General features: G+C 41.4%; 1 protein-coding gene across 3 annotated transcripts in view; it reads right to left on the bottom strand.

The window, feature by feature from the left end:
• ST8SIA5 (ST8 alpha-N-acetyl-neuraminide alpha-2,8-sialyltransferase 5) overlaps positions 1–21,800 on the bottom strand; it is a 92,512-nt gene that overhangs the window by 2,112 nt on the left and 68,600 nt on the right. For all 3 annotated transcript variants that reach the window (XM_042455701.1, XM_042455702.1, XM_042455703.1), the window contains 4 exons: positions 20,992–21,078; positions 17,884–18,028; positions 14,003–14,115; positions 2,243–2,335 (listed from right to left, as the gene is read on the bottom strand). In XM_042455701.1, the coding sequence (XP_042311635.1) occupies positions 2,243–2,335; positions 14,003–14,115; positions 17,884–18,028; positions 20,992–21,078 (438 nt within the window). The remainder of the gene's footprint in view (positions 1–2,242; positions 2,336–14,002; positions 14,116–17,883; positions 18,029–20,991; positions 21,079–21,800) is intronic.

The following is a 21,800-nucleotide window of genomic DNA, read 5'->3' as shown; positions in this document are numbered from 1 at the left end:
TTCAGGGGCAAATGCCCCGGTACAGGTCTTTTGAAAGCGGAGTAAAAGCTGTATCTTTGAGAAAAACTGGGTCTGGCAAATATGAACTTCGCCCAGGTCATGATCAGATCAAGTTCAAAGGAGGGATTTAGGTCAAAGGGAGGGCAGAACATGCCTCCCCTTCATCTGGGCAAAGGAGGAGGAGGAGGAGAAGGAAGGAGCCGGAGAAGGTGCCAAGGGGAGAATCGGGGCTAACTGGGAGGAGGAGGAGGATAGAGCCGGAGAAAGGGTCAAGTTCAGGGGAGGGATGGTCAGAGGGAGAGCAGAGAACGGAACATGCCTCCCTCTCGCAGGCAGCTCTCTCACCTTATTTTTTAATTTTTATTTTTGACAGACTATGATGTGAATGCTTTTTGCTACAGGGTGATACATATAGATAGAATGTGTGTGTGCTTGTGCTACATTTCCCTTTCAATTCCTTGCTCCCGTCAGGGCACCTCACTTTGCAAGAGGCGATTATTATTATTATTATTATTATTATTATTATTATTATTATTATTATTTGTGTAAGATGCAAGTGCTACAATGCAAATGTTACAAATGTTTCCCTTTCAATTTGGCAAATTAATACAATATGTTAATGCTTTTGCTACATATGAATGTCTGTGCATTCTGGGATTGTAAGGAGGGAAAACAAAGCAAGAGGATGCAGAGATGGCATTCTGGGATGAGGAATTATTATTATTATTATTGGAACAGGATGGCATGGCATGGGGGAGGCAAGGGCTGTAGCATTGGGCTGGAAGCAAAGGGAAAACTGGAAGGATGTGGAAACCCATGACTTTGGAGGAGTCACACTCTCTCAGCCTCAGGGGAAAGGCAATGGCAAATCTCCTCGGAACTAATCTTGTGAAGAAAACCCCATGATGGGGTCGTTTTAGGGTTGCCATAATGCATAATGGCCCAAATAGACACAACACACACACAACACACACACAAAGGTTTTTAAATTTGACAGAATATGTGCATGCTGCTGCCAGTTTTTTTAAAAAAAGGAGGGGGGAAGCACCCATTCCATTGGCCAATGGCTGTAGGAAACGTCACCTTTGACGAAAGCAGAAGTGAATTTGACTGACAGCAAAGGAACCTTCATTTTAAACCGGTACTGCAAATGTGAACTTTGGAGGGATAAATTACCCCGTTTAAGGTAAATGATAGTGGGCACTTGCTTCCGGAGAGATTCAGGAGAAGGGGACCCGGATCTGCCCAGTTCCATCCAGGGCAAATGGGCCAGTGGGAAGGGGGCCTACATGTGAAATCCATAAATTTTTATACACTATAAATGCACTAGTGCCTATATAATATATTCCTTTAAAAAAAAGAGTTGTGAAAATACACATTAAAAAAAATTAAACAGCCTAAATCTTGTTGGCAAATCCCAAGTAAAGGAAGCTCAGGGTGCATCTACACCACAAAATTAGTTCAGTTAATTAATGCTATGGAATTCTGGGATTTGTAGTTTTGTGAGATATATAGCCTTCTGTCACAGAGCTCTGATTCCACAACGAGCTACAAATCCCAGGATTCCATAGGATAGAGCCATGACTTTTTGTGTCAAACTGCATTCTTTCTGTGGTGTGGCAACAGCCTCACTGAATCAATGGCTGACTAATATGTCAACACATAAGCAAATTCCATTGATTCAACGGGGTCTACCCTAGTTGAGACTAACAATAGGGTTTAGATCAAGAACATGAAAACAACTGTGTATCAGTTTTGCCCACAAGCAAAACAAAAGTTCAATAGTATCTTCCCACTCATGTTCCCCTGCAACTGATATTTAAAGGCAGATGGACACTGAAACTCGAGGTAATACACAGACTCCATTAATAAAGCTACTGATAACCTTTGTGTTTGGGTAGTGTATTGCTATTGTGAGGTTCAGAGTATGATAGAGGCCATAAGAAAGAATGGGTGGAGTTCCATTAGGAGTATTTCTTTGTGAACAAAGACAAGGATAAAAGAAGGAAGTGCGTGGTAAAATGGAATGGAAGTCCACAGGCCTCTTTTGAACTTTTCATTTCCCTTTGATTAGAAAGCTTAAATTATTCTGATTTCCAGTTGCTATGAAATTACCACGTTGAGAAAATGCACCACCAGTACTAATAATAAAGCACAGTCTCTCCTTTTAAGAGGTTTGTCAGTTTCTCAAAGACACAGAAGGAAAGTGTGGGCAAAGGTGGGCACCAGATAAACAACTGACCTTTCAGTAATTATGCTGGGATTAACTGTCACGATGTCAGTCTTTACGCCAACGTCAACAATGTATTTCTCAGATATGGGAGGTAAATTGCATCTAAAGGCAAAGAACAGAACATTAAAGAGGTTATTAGTATTTTTCTTATTTCTTGCCCACACTTTTTCCACAAGGAAGATTTAAGGTAGATTTAAGGCTTGCATCATTTTATCCAAATGACCTGGAAGACTAAAACACAGAGAATGCAACTGTGATTCTCCTAAATGGGGATTTATTTACCCAGGTCCTTCTAGTTCAAGTCCAACATATTAAGCAGTATGATACAATAGCCACTTCTGTACAAGGGAATGGTGCATAGAAGGATCAGCAAAAGTTGGAAATTCAGACTAAGGGCTTCATCTAAAATTCTGATAGCTGACCCAACCTATCAAGAGTAGCCCACATGTTGGTAGGAGCCATGGCTCAGTGCACGCAAAAAGTCCCAAGTTCCAATCCTTCCTGATCATGCCAGATCAGTTCCGTTTGGTGACTACCATTCCCAAGATGATATCACACAACGATTTTTGTGTCTCCAATCCGAAGCCATTCCAGGCCCAACCATGCGAATTCACATTATAATGTGATAGATTATCACACGTGATTGCTTTCTATGGGGGGGGTCATTCCAAAGCCGATCCTAAGTCAATCCAAGGTCAGTCCTGATGTAGATGAATTCGGTGAACTAGCGAATTCAGAAATCTTTGTCCGAGGTCAATTCACATCCAATTAGAATTGGTCTTGATGTGGAATGCAACTTTGCTTCGGTCCTCGTATACCCCCCCACAACCTCCAAGGTGCCACATTTCCCATGATGCTGCACTGCAATTTTGCTCCATTTGCTTCCGGTACTCCCTCCGCTTCCATTGCTGCTGAAGGGGAAATGCAGTTATTTCCGATGCCGCTGGGGAAAGCGACTCAGGAATGAATGTATTCACATTTTAACATGGACAGAGTGGGGGGGGGGAGTGGGTGGAACATGCCTCCCCTCTCGCACCAGTCACTTCGCTTTGCAAGCAACATTTTTTCTGACAGATTGTGCGAATGCTGGTGCTTTTAGATTGATAGAATGTGTGTGAATGCTTGTGCTACCTATGTGTGAATAGGAAGGAGACATGCTGGCGAGGAGGGGGGGAAAGCAGCTGTTTCCGATGCCGCTGGGGAAGTCTGCTTGTTTGGATGCAAAAATGGACTTTAAAGCCCATGGGAAGGCTGCTTGTTTGGATGCAAAAACGGACTATAAAGCCCATAGAAAGGGTGCTTGTTTTGGTGCCAAAATGGACTATAAAGCCCATAGAAAGAGTGCTGGTTTGAGTGCCAAAACAGACTATAAAGCCCATAGAAAGAGTGCTGGTTTGAGTACCAAAACAGACTATAAAGCCCATACAAAGAGTGCTAGTTTAAGTGCCAAAACGGACTATAAAGCCCATAGAACATGAAGCAATCATTCACGTGAAGCTAGCATTCATGTGAAACAGGAACCAGGAAGTGGCCCCCTTCTTTGCCTTGAAAGTGCAAAGGTTCACAATGCATTCAGAGCCCCACTGAGCATGTGCAAGGGTGCCAATTCAAATTGGTGAATCTGCATGGTATGTACTGGTGTGATAATTTATTTTGCACTTGCTCCGTTTTGCCTCAGGAATTACCACAATTTCACTCTTCATGTGAGATAATTAATCACGTGAATTGCCTTGAATTCAAATTGACTCTGCTTCCCCTTTCTTTCGGATTGGCTTTGGATTGGAGTTCCAATTTCATGTTTGATAAACTCCCCAGAGTCTCAATCCAGCATAGCTGCTGGACAGAACTGAAATTGGTTGGAGAGAATGAAATCACTGAGAATTAGAAATGTGTTGTTTTGATAATATGTAATATACATGTTTTCACAAGTTATGAAGGCATTATATCTTTTGAAACACATTACAGGTTGACTATCCCTTATCCAAAATGCTTGGGACCAGAAGTGTTTCATATTTTGGATTTTCTTTGGATTTTGGAATGCCTGTATTTCTACATACATAATGGCGCATAACAAGATTGGAGAGAGACTGAGGATCTGTGAAATGGCAGTGGTCCAAGCATAGTGCTTGCCATGAATCCACACCTCCCGCCAGATCTTCACATCTCTCTCCAATCCACAAACATGTGGATTCATGCTAAGCACGCTCTTTAGTCTGGCAAATGCAACACAGGCACACATAGTTTTAAAAGTTTTGTATTTTGGAGTATTTAGGATTTCAGAATTCCAGACAGAGGATATCTACCTGTATATCCCATTTAAAAAATAAGGGATTTTAGAAAAAAATAGATAATTAAAAATAGATAATAAGAATGTGAGAAGTGCTATATTGGGTCCAACCAAAGATCTTTCTAGTTCTGCTCCCACAGTTGCCAGCCCAATACTTATGAAAACCTATGAATAAGATGCAAACACAACAGCACATTTCCACTCATTCTCTCCAGAAAATTTATATCTGTTTGTCTAAAAGTGCCATTATTCTGACCACTGGCCATGAGAGTAGTGAGAGCTGGAAGAAACTAATACAGAAATTGCCTGAAGGGATCCAGGTTGGAAAAGGCTAGGCTAAATGGAGCAGTGATCTACCTCATTGTAAAGAAAGCTTTTTAAAATACCTATGATTTGCTCATCATGGAGAAGCAATTTTTTGGCAGAAATCCTAGGGCAAATGTAATATATACACCAATTCTAGTAGATGATTAGCTTAGAAAAAGCTTCTGTTTTTAAGGGGCTTTTCTTCTCCTTGATCAGGTATGGGAAACGATATAACATGTCAGATGTTGCTGACTGCAACTCCCAGCAGCCCTGCGTTGAATAGCCAATGGTAAGGAATGTTGAGAGTTGTCATGCAAACACATCTGGAGGCCCACATGGTAGCCTAAACAAATCTTCCTAGTTGATCCACTGTCATGAGAGTATGTATATTTTATTTATATGCCATCTTTCTCCTGAAGTGAAACATAAGGCGGCTTACAGAAGATATCAGTTAAAACCTGGCCCACTTAAAATTGTCACATTTAAAACTGTATAAAATTATTTTAAAACATACAAAAGTTTTAAATAAAATAAAAATAAACACAGTCTCCAATAAGAAGCCTCCCTGAGAGAAATTACATATTCTAAAAATGTAATGATTTCTAAGTGTCAACAGTAGAGGCAAATGTTGCTTGTGATTTCTTTTAATGTATTGCACTTTTTAACAAAAAAAAATACAAAATGGGCTTGACTGAACAAATTACACCCCATGAATTCACATCTCATCCCAGCTGAGCTCTTGTGTTTTTAATATCTGAACTCTAGGTGGAGCCAAGCAGCTGACAGAGCAGCTGTTCTAAACTTTCTGCCTTCAGGGTAATTTAGGAAACTCAGCGCAAAGTAGAGTTTGGGTCCTTGGCATCACCAAGCACACACCATGCTTTTCCTGCAGCTGCACAGTGCAGATGAATCTGAATAAAGATGGGTAACTTGATCCCCAAGGAAAGCTGTCTGTCCTTACAGAGGAAGCTGCTTTATTCCATAGGTGTATTTGTCCATCTAGCTTCGCATTGTCTCCTAAGGACTCCTTAGGTTTGCTAGCTCAAACCAAAAGCCTGCATTCTGTTCACAAAATGGCCAACCAGTTGACTATGGGAAGCCCACAAACAGCAGCAGCATCTCAGGCTTCCAAAGGCAGCTGGTGGTTTCCATGTTAGTGTAGCAGTGAAACCACTCCAGCTTTTAGCCTGAAGTTGAAAGGAACTATGGAAGGATAGGGGTCATCACCTTAGATAGCTCCTTTAATGTAGTTGTGATGGGGAAGCCACCAGCCACCACTGCAGGCTTCTCCAAACTGGCACCTTCCAGGTGTTTTTCAGTTCAGCTCTTACCATCCCCAATCATTAACCATGATGTTTTGGATAATGGTCACAGTAATGCAAAACTTTTTGAAGTTGGGCAGCTTAGAGAAAGCTGGTTTACTATAGCTGGTAGTGGTGGCTGGACACACTCCCATATAATCCACAAAAATTGGCTGTTCCTAAGCCAACGTGCAGAGCCAGCATAGTGTAGTGGTTTGACCATTGGACTAGTATTTTGGAGACTAGACTTCGAATCCCTGCTCAGGCATGGAAACCCACTGGATGACCTTGGACAAGCCACACTCTCTCAGCCTCAGAGGAAGGCCACGGCAAACCCCCTCTGAACAAATTTTGCCAAGAAAGCTTTCTGATAGGTTTCGCATACATTCGCCACAAGTTGGACACTACTTTAAGGCATGCAGCAATACAAGTCCAAAACCTGAAACAGAAATGATGTGAGATCCTTCTGATTGTTCTGGGACAGACCATGGAGTGTGGGGGTCATAAGGAAAGGAATGGGCCCCACTGCCTCCACAGTTGCCCACCCCAGTGACTGACTGATAGACTGATCAACAGATGTTAGATAATCTACTTTAGACTTATTCACTATGTAAACATTGTTGTTGTTGTTAACCACCTTTGAGTCAACAGCGGATCATGGCAACCGTGTGGGTGAAACATCTCCAAGTCTCCCTATCTTCCACTGCTCTGCTTAGGTCCTATAAATTCATACCCATGACCTCCTTAATACAACCCATCCATCTAGTGTGTAGTCTTCCTCTCTTTCTGCCTCCCTTCACATTCCCCTACATCATTGCCTCTTCTAATTCGTAATGCCTTCTCATGATGTGACCAAAGTACAATAGTCTAAATTTAATCATCCTGGCTTCCAACGGGATTTCAAGTTTAATCTGTTCAAGGATCCATTTGTTTGTCTTTTTGCCTGTACATGGTATCCTCAGTTCTCTTCTCCAGGACCTCATTTCAAATGAATTGATTTTCTTCTTATCCACTTTCTCAGATACCCACACCCCACAACCATACATTTTAATGGGGAATACCATGGTTGTACCATTCTAATTTTAGTGTTCAGTTGTATATCTGTACTCTTTAGGGTCTTTTCTAATTCTTTCATAGCTGGCCTACCCATTCCTAGTCTTCTTCTGATTTCTTAACTGCCGTCTCCTTCCTGATCAATGTTTCAGCCAAGGTACAAGAATTCATTTATTATTTAGATTTCCTCATTGTCTAGGTTGAATGTGTGTGGGTCCTCAGCGGTCCTTATTTTTGTTTTCTTTGTGTTCAGCATTAGGCTTGCCCTTGCACTTTCTTCTTTGTCTTTCCTGAGTACAGTGGTACCTCGGGTTACGAAATTAATTCGTTCCGCGGCTAATTTCGTAACCCGAAAAACCTTCGTAACCCGAATTGCCATAGGCGCTAATGGAAAAAAAGCCGCGGCTCCGCCGCGGCTCCATTTAAAACAGCGCCAGGGTTTTTTCGTAACCCGAAAAAACCTTCGTAACCCGAAACAATAAATCCCTATGGGATTTATTCGTATCCCGAAAAATTCGTAACCTGGGTAATTCGTATCCCGAGGTACCACTGTAATTGTTTCAAGTCCATGAGGTTTTTCACTAGTAGTATACTATCATCCATATATCTTAGGTTGTTGATATTCCTTTCTCCTATCTTTACACCTCCTTTTTCTGAGTCTAAGGTTCAAAACGGCTGAGCAAGATCATCTGGAGACATGGGGCACAGTGTTATCAATACGCTGATGACACCCAAATCTATTTCTCTATTACTCCGACTCCTAGAATCATAGAATCATAGAATCGTAGAGTTGGAAGAGACCACAAGGGCTATCCAGTCCAACCCCCTGCCATGCAGGAAATCACAATCAAAGCATCCCCGACAGATGGCCATCCAGCCTCTGACCTCCAAGGAAGGAGACTCCACTACACTTCGAGGGAGTTTGTTCAACTGTCGAACAGCCCTCACTGTCAGAAAGTTCCTCCTAATGTTGAGGTGGAATCTCTTTTCCTGCAGTTTTCATCCATTGCTCCGGGTCCTAGTCTCTGGAGCAGCAGAAAACAAGCTTGTTCCCTCCTCAATATGACATCCCTTCAAATATTTAAACAGGGCTATCATATCACCTCTTAACCTTCTCTTCTCCAGGCTAAACATCCCCAGCTCCCTAAGTCGCTCCTCATAGGGCATGGTTTCCAGACCTTTCACCATTTTAGTCGCTCTCCTTTGGACACGCTCCAGTTTCTCAATGTCCTTTTTGAATTGTGGTGCCCAGAACTGGACACAGTATTCCAGGTGGGGCCTGACCAGAGCAGAATAGAGTGGCACTATTACTTCCCTGGATCTAGACACTATACTTCTATTGATGCAGCCTAAAATCACATTGGCCTTGTTAGCTGCTGCATCACACTGTTGACTCATGTTCAACTTGTGGTCTACTTGGACTCCTAGATCCCTTTCACACATAGTTTCATTCAGCCAGGTGTCCCACATCCTATATCTGTGCTTTTCATTTTTCTGCCCTAAGTGCAGTACCTTACATTTCTCCATGTTGAATTTCATTTTGTTAGCTTTGGCCCTGCAGTGACTAAGGATGGCATCTCTCCTTTAGATGCCTGCCTTGGGTCAGTAATGGGCTGGATGAGAGAAAACAAACTCAAGCTGAATCCAGAGAAAACAGAGGTACTCATGATAGGTACCCCAAGTCCAGGGAAGGAGATTTGTCAACCTGTCCTGGATGGGGTCACATCCCCTAAAGGATGAAGTTTGCAGTTTGGGAGTGCTCCTGGACTCGTCCCTACAGTTGTCATCTCAAATAGATGTGACGGCCAGGAGTGCTTGGTACCAACTTCGGTTGATACGCCAACTGTGTCCCTACCTGGACTCAAAGGTCCATGAACCAGTGGTACATGCACTGGTAATCTCTCGTTTAGACTTCTGTAATGCGATCTACATGGGACTACCCTTATACCAAGTTTGGAAGCTTCAATTGGTACAAAATGCGGCAGCCAGATTGGTCACTGGTACATCTAGGTCTGACCACATAACACCTGTGTTAAAATCTCTTCACTGGCTGCCGATTAGCTTCTGGGTGCAGTATAAGGTGTTGGTTATCACCTTTAAAGCCCTACTTGGCTCGGGCCTGAGTTACCTGTGGGAACACCTCTCCCTACATAATACACCCCACACTCTTAGAACATCTGGGAAAAATCTATTATAATATCAAATGACTAGATCAACAACGACTTCCCATAGAGCTTTTACAGCCGCTGTTCCTAAACTGTGGAACGGCCTACCAGAAGAGATCCGTTTTATTACCACCTTGGATGCTTTTAAGAAGTCACTTAAGATGGATCTCTTCTGGTGGGCCTACCCACCTGACCTTGTATAGCAGCCTTATTAAATAAAATATTCCACTTCTTTGATTATGTCTGCCATGTTTGCTATGATTGTCGTGCAATTTTATTAATAATGTCAGTATTTTATTGATTGTATCTTTGTATTTGTATTTTGTATTTATTTTATTGGAAGTAATCCCGCCTCGATCCGCAAGGAGAGGCGAGAAATATAAAATTATTATTATTATTATTATTATTATTAAACACGCTGCAGAAATAATCCAGGTTGAGGCCACTTTAATGGTCCTGGCTCAGTGCTAGAGAATCCTGGGAACTGTAGTTTATTGTGGCATCAGAGCTCTCTGATAGAATCATAGAATCATAGAATCGTAGAGTTGGAAGAGACAACAAGGGCCATCCAGTCCAACCCCCCGCCATGCAGGAAATCCAAATCAAAGCATCCCCGACAGATGGCCATCCAGCCTCTGTTTAAAGACCTCCAAGGAAGGAGACTCTATCACCTTCCAAGGAAGTGCATTCCACTGTCGAACAGCCCTTACTGTCAGGAAGTTCCTCCTAATGTTCAGGTGGAATCTCTTTTCCTGTAGCTTGCATCCATTGTTCCGGGTCCTGTTCTCTGGAGCAGCAGAAAACAAGCTTGCTCCCTCCTCAACATGACATCCTTTCAAATATTTAAACAGGGCTATCATATCATCTCTTAACCTTCTTTTCTCCAGGCTAAACATCCCCAGCTCCCTAAGTCGTTCCTCATAGGGCATGGTTTCCAGACCTTTCACCATTTTTGTTGCCCTCCTTTGGACACGCTCCAGTTTCTCAATGTCCTTTCTGAATTGTGGTGCCCAGAACTGGACACAATATTCTAGGTGGGGCCTGACCAGAGCAGAATACAGTGGCACTATTACTTCTCTTGATCTAGACACTGTACTTCTATTAATGCAGCCTAGAATCACATTGGCTTTTTTAGCTGCCGCATCACACTGTTCACTCATGTTCAACTTGTGGTCTACTTGGACTCCTGGATCCCCTTCACACGTAGTTTCATTCAGCCAGGTGTCACCCATCCTATATCTGTGCATTTTATTTTTCCGCCCTAAGTGCAATACTTTACATTTCTCCATGTTGAATTTCATTTTGTTAGCTTTGACCCAGCTTTCTAGTCTATTCAGGTCATTTTGAATCTTGATCCTGTCCTCTGGGGTATTAGCTATTCCCCCTAATTTGGTGTCATCTGCAAATTTGATAAGTATGCTTCCAATTCTGTCATCCAGGTCATTGATAAGGATGTTGAATAGCACTGGGCCCAGGACAGAGCCCTGTGGGACCCCACTGGTCACTTCTCTCCAGGATGAAAAGGAGCCATTGTTGAGCACCCTTTGGATTCGGCCGGTCAACCAATTACAGATCCATTTAACAGTTTCTTTGTCTAGCCCACATTTTACAAGCTTGTTTGCAAGAATGTCATGGGAAACCCTGTCAAAGGCCTTACTGAAATCAAGATATACTATATCCACTGCATTCCCTTCATCTAACAAGCGGGTAATTTTATCAAAGAAAGAGATTAGGTTTGTCTGGCATGACTTGTTTCTCTGAAACCCATGTTGACTTTTTGTGATTATGGCATTGCCTTCTAGATGTTCACAGACTCTCTGTTTAATGATTTGCTCCAGAATCTTTCCTAGTACTGATGTCAGACTAACTGGGCGATAATTGTTGGGATCCTCTTTCTTCCCCTTTTTGAAGATGGGGACAACGTTTGCCCTCCGCCAGTCTGCTGGGATCTCTCCTGTTTTCCAGGAGTTTTCAAAGATTATTGCCAATGGCTCCGATATTACTTTTGCCAGTTCTTTTAATACCCTTGGATGGAGTTCATCTGGTCCCGGAGACTTAAATTCATTTAGATTAACAAGGTGTTCCTCTACTATCTCTTTACTTATTCTGTGCTGAAATTCCTCTATTCTGTCCTCTTCTCCATTATCCTCAGGTTGAGCACCCTTTGCCTTTTCTGAGAAGACTGAGGCAAAGAAGGTGTTGAGTAATTCTGCCTTTTCTCTGTCTTCTGTTAGCATTTTGCCATCTTCTCCATGCAGTGGCCCTACCGTTTCCTTCTTCTTCCTTTTGCTGCGGACATATCCAAAAAAGCCCTTTTTATTGTTCTTAACCTCTCTAGCAAGCCTGAGTTCATTCTGCGCTTTAGCTTTTCTGACTTTACCCCTACACATGCCTGCTATTTCTTTGAATTCCCTTTTTGTGATTTCCCCCTTTTTCCATTTCTTATACATGTTCCGTTTCAAACTCAGCTCGATTGAAAGTTCCTTAGTCATCCATCCTGGTTTCTTGAGACACCTCCCGTTTTTCTTTCTCACTGGAACTGTTTGAAATTGTGCCTTCAGTATCTCCCTTTTGAGAAAGTCCCATCCGTCCTGAACTCCTTTATCTTTTAGTATTTCTGACCATGGAATCGCCCTCAATACTTCTCTAAGTTTACTGAAATCCGCTCTCCTAAAGTCTAGGATGCGTGTCTGACTATGCCTGGCTTCTCCTTTCCACTGTATTACAAACTCCAAGAGAACATGGTCACTTCCACCTAATGATCCCACCACTTGCACCCCATTAACCAAGTCATCCTTGTTGGTTAGGATCAGATCTAAAATAGCTGACCCCCTTGTTGCCTCTTCCACCTTTTGGACCATGAAATTGTCTTCCAGGCAAGTGAGGAATTTGCTAGGCCTTGAGGATTTTGCTGAGTTTGACTTCCAGCAAATATCAGGATAGTTGAAGTCGCCCATCACTACTACATCTCTCTTTTCTGACTGTGTGGTCATCTGTTCTAGAAAGATAGAGAAGGCTAAATGTCTCAGTTCTCAGAATTCCCTAGCATTGAGCCAGGGCAGTTAAAGCAGTCTCAAACTGGATTATTTCTGCAGCGTGTTTCAGACCTAAGGCTGTTCTTTGTGAAATATTTTCTGTATACAAGTTGAACAAAAGGGTTGAAAGGATGCAGCCTTGCCTGACCTCTTTGCCAATTCAGAACTATTCTGTTTATCCATATTCTGTTCTAATTGTAGCCTCTACTGTGGAACAGTAAAACTTTTAACAGCAGAACAGTACTGCTCTAACAGTAATGTTTACTGATATAAACATTATATGCCATTAAAACCATAAGTCTACACACAAATCTACTGAACTCAATGTAAACGATTCTCCCACTTATCTGGATCTGTGATGACATTTTGGAATTCCTCCAAAATATATACAGTCAGTATACGCAACACACATTTAATGTTCCTAGTTTAAAGAAATCAACAGTAGCAACTTAACCTCTGACGTTCATACCAAGCAACAGTGAGTTCTTGTTTTCAAATGCAACAAAATCAACACTGCTTCCAATTTTCCAGCCTTTGAACTCTTCTTTATCTGACAGACATTTAGGAGATAGCAGAGTGTCAGAACAAGTGAGGCTGTAATAGTCAGCCACTGAAAGATAGAATTTGGCCCTCAGAGATAATACCAGCTTGGAGAAAATAGTGTCTGTGCCAAATGGCTCATCTTTCAAGCCAATTAAAGTGGAGGCAAGCAACCCTTCCTGGTGGTTGTTGTTTTTCAAAGTGAGTGCTGGACTGACTCAGAGAGACCTAGGTTCAAATCCCCATTCTGCTATGGAAATCCACCTTGAAAAAATTATTTTTCCCCAGCCTTAAAGAAAGACAACGGGACTCACCCCTCCCCAAATTTTGCAAAAACCCTTTGGCAGGTTTGCCTTAGCATTGCCATACATCAAAAACACCTTGAAAGCACACAACATTAATTCATCAATCAATATATTAATCTATCTATCTATCTATCTATCTATCTATCTATCACCTACAGATATAGATACATTAATAAGCAAATTCATGTCTGTTACAAAAAGGCTACATGCATACAATATGAATCAAATACTGACACTGATTAATACTGATCAGATATACAGATCAGTACTAATTAATAAGTTCCAGAGATGATCTTCTTAACTGAAAGGCCCAGGAGAGAGAAGAAACATAACAGACATTTCAAGGAATGGAAACTTATGCAAAGTGTTATATTTTTATAATTTACTTATTTAAAACAGTTTATCATTTTTAATATATATATATATATATATATATATATATATATATATATATATATATATTCTTTCAATTATGTTTGGGCAATTCAATTTTTATAACCGAATTATATTTTTATAATCTATTTCTTTCCAGTGTGCACATGGCTTTTAGACTACATTTGCAGCACTATCAGAAATCAGAAAATATGATTAAAAATCCCATCCAACTTCCTCCATCTAATCTTATTCATACTTGCTTTAATAATGGGGAAGCTGACCCATGCAACCCAAGAAATGCATGCACAAAGCTGAAGTGAATTACTGAGATGCTGAAATACTCATTGGTAACACCTGGCTATCATTTAGGCAGACAGAAAAGCATCATGCAGAGGCAATTACCGGAACACAAAATCCGCACTGTCAATCTCCCGTCCACATCTGCTGTTCTTCAGAATCCCTCCATTTCCAACCACAGCACATTTTTTAAACTGGGAACGAGAGTACGGCATCTCCTATGGCAAAAGGGGACAAGCCAGGTCGTTAATTGTAGCAACATATCTAATAATTATCCTAAAGGGATAAAACTCATAAAAATTATGGATCATATGCAGCCCTGGAAGAACACAGGTGGTCTCCTGAACACCCCTCTAACCCCCTCCCCTTTTTAATGGCCAAAGCAGACACTGGTTGGTGCATTTTCATCCAGAAATGTTGCCCTTGCCCCAAAACAGCAAGGTTGTTTTTTTTTTAAAATAGATATCTGGAGTTAACTTCCAGTTGACAGAAACATGCCTTCCCCAGTTATTTTTCACTTCATGATGATAGCCAGATGAGGCTTTAAACCATCACATACCAGGATATCTTTAAAATGAACATGCTTGATTTGGTGTAAACTTTACTGATTGAAACCCACCTCATCAGATGGACACAGTGTAAACACCAAAAGGTAGATCTTCATGCTTAATGGGAGGGGGTTTTCAGGATTGGGAGATGTTCAGTATGATAGAAATGGAAAATATGCTAGCATGGTAGTGACCTCAATTGTTGTTGTTAACTGCCCTCAAGTCAACACTGACTCATGGTGGATGAGACATATCCAAGATCTCCTCTCCACCCCTGGTTTGCTTAGGTCCTGCAGGCTTAAGCCCATAACCTCCTTGACTGAGTCTATCCAATTGGTGTGCAGTCTTCCTCTCTTCCTACTACTCTCCACCTTTCATTATTCCTTTTTCTAAAGAGTCATGCTTTCTCATGGTGTGACCAACATACAACAGCCTCAGTTTCATCATTGGTTTCTAGGGAGATTTCATCTCTGACATTCACTCTTCCCCATAAACGATATGCATTAATTTCCCTAGGAAACTGTTGTTAATTTTTTTACAAGAAATCTTAAACTTTCACAGGGGTGCAATGTGATTTGTACTGAACAGTTATTTAATGGCAGGTAATTGTGCCATAAAAGGTAGTTTCTGAATCATTTAATAAACAAAGAAAAAATAATTTGGACCAGCTCCAACTGCAAAGGGACAGAGTTCAGCAGCAAAGCAGATGCTTTGCAAATATCAGGTCTCAAGGTTTAATCTCCAGAATATCTAGTGTTGCAGAGTTGAGAAAGTCCTCTGCCTGAGACCTTGGTGAACTGCTGACAGCATTGGATTGAAATGGATGAATGGTCTGAGCCAGTGGCTCCTTAAACAGCTGGCAATGGAAGGACTTGCTTATATAAGCATGCAAACGCAGCTATTAGTGCATGCATAGTTTATGAGCAACTTCACAACTTAAAAACAAAAATACACCCAAAGGAAACAGTGATGTGAAATGGATTTTTTTAAAATGTTTATTTATAGGACACATTGCACATCAGTGCTCATAAAGGCAGAAGGCCTGAAGGGGCTAATAAACAGTCTGTTCAGTCTGATTTTGGAACAAATAGATGAAAGGCCATCAGCATCAGGATGGAAGTTGGCATATGTACCATACACATGTATTATTTCTTGGGATTGAAAAAAAAAATATTTGACTTGTTGTCCCCTGAGAAAATCACATGTGTGAGTGGCAAAGGGACTAAAAATCATTTGGCTACATGCCCAGCTATAAAGCAGGTCCGCCAGAGGGGTTTCTGACCCCCACAAACCCCACTTTCCAAGTGTACCAGACCTAACAAAATGTCACTTCTGGCTTCCATTTTTGGATTATTTCCATTGTTTTGGGGCATGAGATGAGGGTTAGGACTTCTGGGTGAATTAAATTACTGCACCGGGGGTGTTTTGGTGTATATGGGGCCATTTTTTCAGACAGAAATGGACCAGGAAATAACTATATTGGTGGGGTTTGGTGGGACAATGGCTCAAAGCCTGCATGTGGCCCATGAGCAACACGTTCCCTGGTCTGATGAGAGGGGGCTAGCTTTATACAATGTTCTTTTTATGATGTGTTTTAGTCACATTTTGAATTTGATTTATCTTTTAACTCTATTTGCTTTATTTGATTTTATGACTGTTAGATGCCATCTGTGTGATTCTTGGATTAAGACAAGGTATACATCCAATAAATATGTGAGTAAATGGGAGACACATTTTCCTTCTTTCTGAAATCCGGCTTAGAGGTTGGGAAAGTTACATTTTGGACTACAACTCCCAGAATACCTGCCATGGTTGCTGTAAGTTTTCAAAGTGATATTTACCAAGCTCTCAACCTACCTAGGAAGTTGTCCTAGCTCTGTAGTATGTATAGCTGGGGTTTAGAAGCATTCCTTTTTGGAGTGCATCTCCCAAGCCCTCCCCCTCCTGGCAATAGTAGGTGGAGGATGCTGGGACTTGTAGTCCAAAAATAACAACATTCCCAAGCTTTCTGATCATGCTGCTATATGACTTCTCAAGTTGTTGTTGCTGTGTACTGTAAAGCTGTTTCCAACTTATGGCAACTCTAAGATGAACCTATCACAGGGTTTTCTTGGCAAGTTTCTTCAAAGGGAGTTTACTATTGCCATCCCCCTCAGTCTGATATAAAGTGACTTGCTCATGGTCACCCAGTAGGATTACATAACCGAAATGGGATTCAAATCCTGGTCTCCAAAATTACAGTACAATGCTCAAACTGCTATGCCGCACTGGTTCCGCTCCCCTTCAGACCACTTCCTATATACACTTCCCAAGTGGTGGCTTGTGGACTCCATGTCAGTTCAGCCATGAATCTGTTCTGGTTTTTAGTACCATCTTTATTTCTCAAAAGGTCTCAGTATCTTGGATAAATCCTTTTAAAACCTTTCTTTGGAGGTTTCTAAGCAGAGGCCAGATATTCATCTGTCAGGGGTGCTTTGACTGTGAGTTCCTGCATGGCAGGGGTTTGAACTGGATGGCCCTTGAGGTCTCTTCCAACTCTATGATTCTATAAGTTTAGACTGAAACCCAGAACAGTTTTACCAGCTCACTAACACAGCAGCCCTAGGCCACCACTTGCACCCTGCTCTTCTTCAGCTACCATAATTGGAGTTCACAGACCATCCACTGAATCTATGATGTGGAACAATGAGGTATGTACCTGAAACACTTTATTATTGTTAATACATTTTTGGCAGCACATTGTGATCATCAGGCACTGTCCTATTTTCTTAACTGCACAGCAGAAGCCAAGCAGTATTCATGCAGTCCTTCCAGAGATTAAGGCTGTTGTCCAGCCATTTCCCACTTGACTAGGATATTTCTGTGGTGTAATAGGCTAAATATAAGCTAAATATAAGTTAGACTGCCTGCCACCAGCTATGCAGGAAAGTGATGGCAAAGAAAGTGCACAAGGGCCTGATCAGAACAGTTATGGAAGAGATTACTGTAATGTGTGGATATCAAAGAAGGCTTATGGCTAAAATCAACTCATTTGGAATGTGGTACTGGAAGAGACTACACCAAAGACCACCAAGAAGACAAATAAATGAGTCCAAGTGCAAATCAAGCCTGAGCTCTTACCAGAAGCCTAAATGTCTAAACAGATGCTTTCATAGTTAAGTCACATCATGTGATGACATGACTCATTGGAAAAATTATCATCCTCATTTTATTTATTTATTTATTTATTTATTTATTTATTTATTAATTAGCTGGATTGATATCCCACCTTTCTCCAAAATGTTACCGGGGATTCTAGGAGTCGTAGTTCAAAATGTAACTTTCCCAATCTCTTTCTCCCATTTGTTGCAAATGAGTAAGGAAACAACAACTACAACTGCAATATGCAAGAGAGCAATGGTTTTAAAGAAAATGGTCAGAGGCACACAGCTACTGTACCTTTGGAAACATTCTGAACACTTCTTGGTTGATATGGAATATCCCACTCGTATCCACTTCATATTTCAGTTTTGTTCCCAAGGGAGTGTTCTTCTGAGTGGTGAAGAGAAAGGCTGGGGCATTGCAACACCTGAACAAAGTTGATCTAGGGAGAGTCATATCAAGTCATATGAATAAACTCACAGTTGCAACATGAATGCAGCTGAGTTGCAAATGTAAACCCAACACAAGACACCCAGAAAATCAAGCAGAATGCTATGAGACTTTGTGGTTGAATCTACTGTAAGTCAGTGTGATGCCACTGACTCAGGCAGCAGATGCTAAGGAATAGAAGTGGCAGCCTCAGACTATTACTTACAAGCTGTTCCGCTCTGCCAACTTGTCCTTGAACCCTAAAACTAGCCTGATGCCTCAGACACATTTGAGAACACAGTCTCCCTATGATGAGTGTTGAAATAAGACTGAATTGCCAATCTGGATGGCTCTTGTCCATGGAATGATCATAAGATGTCACCTTGCCACTTTGCTGATGGGTGTTGCAAAATGTCCTGGGCACAGAGTCCTTCTGTGTGTCTGTGTAGACAAAGGAGGAGCTCAGTCTTGAGATATGTATACATGCATGCACACACACACACTCACACCAGCTTGGTAACAGAACATAAACTATCCATGAAGAAGCCCTTTGGTTTCATTTCTAGCATTTTCAGCTAATGAAGCTCTAGAGAGCAGCTGTCAGACAGTGTAGTACCAAAGTGAGATACTGTGGCCCCTTGGACATTCTTGACCTGCAAGTCCCATCATCCATCATCACTGTTTGCTCTGGCTGGGACTGATGGGAGTTGTAGGACAAAAACATCTGGAGAATCACATGTGAACAACATTTGAAGAATCACACGGAATCCTCCATGTGAACAATACAGATGAAGGTCCAACGGTTTGGATCTGAAAAAGTCTGCATCTTCTGTTTCCAGTGTATTTTTTCTCTGCTCCTCTCAAAATACCATATAATCTTCACTGTTGCTGTCTAAGCACTGAGTAATGGTGCACACTTAGGTGCAACTCTGTACTCTGTTTGGAATGGAATTTGACATCAACCCATCTCCCAAACTAGACATGGTAACAGTGTGTTTAAACATGGAACCATCCCTATCAAACTGAAAATGGTAATCTTATATTTAAAAAAGCAAAACAAGCCACGCAGGGGAGGGGGGCAGAACATACACTTCTGATGGTACCTGTGGTTTAACTTCCCTTCTCAGGCACTTTCCCCTCCCCAGGTACATTTCTTCTAGTTGAATCTCCAATATCCTTTCAACCCTAGGACATTTCCACTCAATTCAGTGGAGAAAAGAGTTTCATATGTACATGTCAAGAATCTGGATAAGTTCTTTATTTGGATGACAACTGTCAGAATTCTGGCCATGATGGTTGGAAACTGTAATCTGAAAAGAAAAACTTTTCCAGCCACTACACATTCCTAACCATGCATCCTTTCCCTCCTTCCTTTGAAATGAATGGGTTGGGTCAGGTGCTCAATACATATCCTGAATGCAGGACTGTGAATTAGGGCAACAAGCTGGTTAAATGCACTGTCCTTTGAAACCTTACATAAAGCTTTTAAAGTTTTACCCAACTAACTTAAATTAAAGATCAGCAAATGGAACATATCCAGAAGAGGGCAGTGAAGACAGAGCAAGAGGACGAGTCCTATGAAGAAAGGCTGAAGAAGCTGGGTATCTTTACACTGGAGAAGAAGTGATTAAGAGGCAATATGAGAACCCTCTTCAAATATTTGAAGAGCCATCACACAGATGATGGAGCAAATTTGTTCCCTGTAGTTTCAGAGGGTAAGACCTGAATCAACAGGGTCAAATAGCAGATGGGCTCTTCTTCATTAGAGGTTCTTAATCAACGGGCAGATGGATGCTGTCAGAGATGCCAGAGGAGTGCAGTGACAGTGGATGAACAAGATGACCTCTGGGTGAACTTGAAAAGTTACTTTTTAATAGTAACTTGCTGTGCAACTTGTTACAAAGCTCCACAAGTTTGCTACTGTTTCCATTTCAGTCATCAGCAACATCTTCATTATCATAATCTTCATCATCATTTTTTAACAAATGGTTACATTACTCCTCACATTACACTTTACTTTTCTGACACTTAAAACCCTTAGGATTAATGAGAGACTGGCATAAAAATAAATTAAATTCTGTTCAAAATGATTCTAAAAATGCCTTTTAGAAGTCACCTTTTTAAAATGTGAGAAAAGTTACTCATTTCAGGCACATAGACCAAAACCCCATTGTTTCCACTGACTGAGTTACTTTTGTAAGGTAATTTTCCAATGCCCTTATTAGGAGGGAAAATGAAGAAGGGAATTATCAATCTATCCAAGAGAATAGATTTATCTCCTAGATGTGGGGCAAACTACAGTAGAGATCTATTACTAGATCCTCTGTTCTTTTTTGGCAATTAAATTGTCAACTGAATTGTAGTCAGACAGTCTGTGCACACACAAATCTGCTCTGCTTTGGGAGGGAGAATATTTAACTTTCCATCAGCCCGCTCCTGTTTTCCTGAAGGCTTGGAATCATTACCACTGGGCCACATTGATAGGGGATTTCTTAATTTTTTTCCAAGCTTTGACAACTGACCCACTATATACTGATGTGACAAGTGGACAGTGAAGAAAGTGGATAAAAAGACAATCAACTCATTTGAGATGTGGCACTGGAAAAGAGTGCTAAGGATACTGTGGACAGTTAAAAAGTCAAACAAATGGGTCCTGGAACAGATCAAGCCTGAACTCTCCCTGGATGCCAAGATTGTATTTTGGCCATATCATGAGAAGGCAGGACTCATTAGAAAAGACAATAATCCTGGGAAAGGTAGAAGGCAGCAGAAAGAGAGGAAAACCACAAACCAGATGGATAGACTCAATCAAGAAGGTCATAGACCTGAACCTACAAGAACTACGCAGAACAGTAAAGGATAGGGGGGGGCTTGGAGATGTTTCATCCACATGGTCACTATGAGTTGAGCTCGATTCAAGGGCAGTTAACAACAGCAACAAACAGTATCATTATTTTGAGCCAAGCACCGTCTTACTTGAAGATGTTGGCTTCGGTGACATTTATCTCCCATTTGCACATCTGAAGATTCTTCCATCTCTCAAACAATTCTGTCTGCTTCACCCTATAAAAACAGGAAAAGATGACATTTAAATTCCTAAATAGATTGGGACATTGATACTTGAAGGAACACCTCTCACTATATATACCTTCCTGGAGACTAAGGTCTGCTGCAGGGACCTTCTTCTGTGTCTCACTCAATACATTGTGCGAGAACTTAGGAGAGGGCCTTCTCAGCCATAGCACCCAAATTGTGGAATACCCTTCCTCTGGAGACTGGCATCAACACTGGTTTCATTTAGGTGCAAATGAAAACCAAAGCCTTTGGGTCTCACTGATCTATCTCAAATTCTGAGGCAATGGTTCTCAAACTGTGGGGTGGGACCCCCCTGCAGAGGCACAAGGCTTGCTCAAGGGAGGCCCTGCTCCCACCTTCTGCTCTTCCTCTTCCCAACTGTTTTCCATCCTGGAGGAAAAGAGAAAGGCCAGGAGGGTGATTGGAGCCTATGTCCAACGGAAGAGGAAAGCTATTTCCTTAAAAGACACTAAAATATACACAAATGTGCAAACAAAAATAAGCACACTAAGCAAACATAATCTCTTTATGTGATGTTGAAGGCTTTTGTGGCTGGCATCAATAGTTTTTTGTGGGTTTTGGGGGTTATGTGGACGTGTTCTGGAACAAACTCTCCCAGAACACAGTCACATAGCCCAAAAAACCCACCAACACTATAAAATACTTTTATTCATATACCATGTCAAGCAATGGGTCCAATGTCCAGAAGC

Source organism: Sceloporus undulatus, chromosome 2 (genome assembly GCF_019175285.1).
Source record: "Sceloporus undulatus isolate JIND9_A2432 ecotype Alabama chromosome 2, SceUnd_v1.1, whole genome shotgun sequence".
Lineage (NCBI taxonomy): Eukaryota > Metazoa > Chordata > Lepidosauria > Squamata > Phrynosomatidae > Sceloporus > Sceloporus undulatus.
This window is presented reverse-complemented; position numbering and strand designations above follow the sequence as displayed.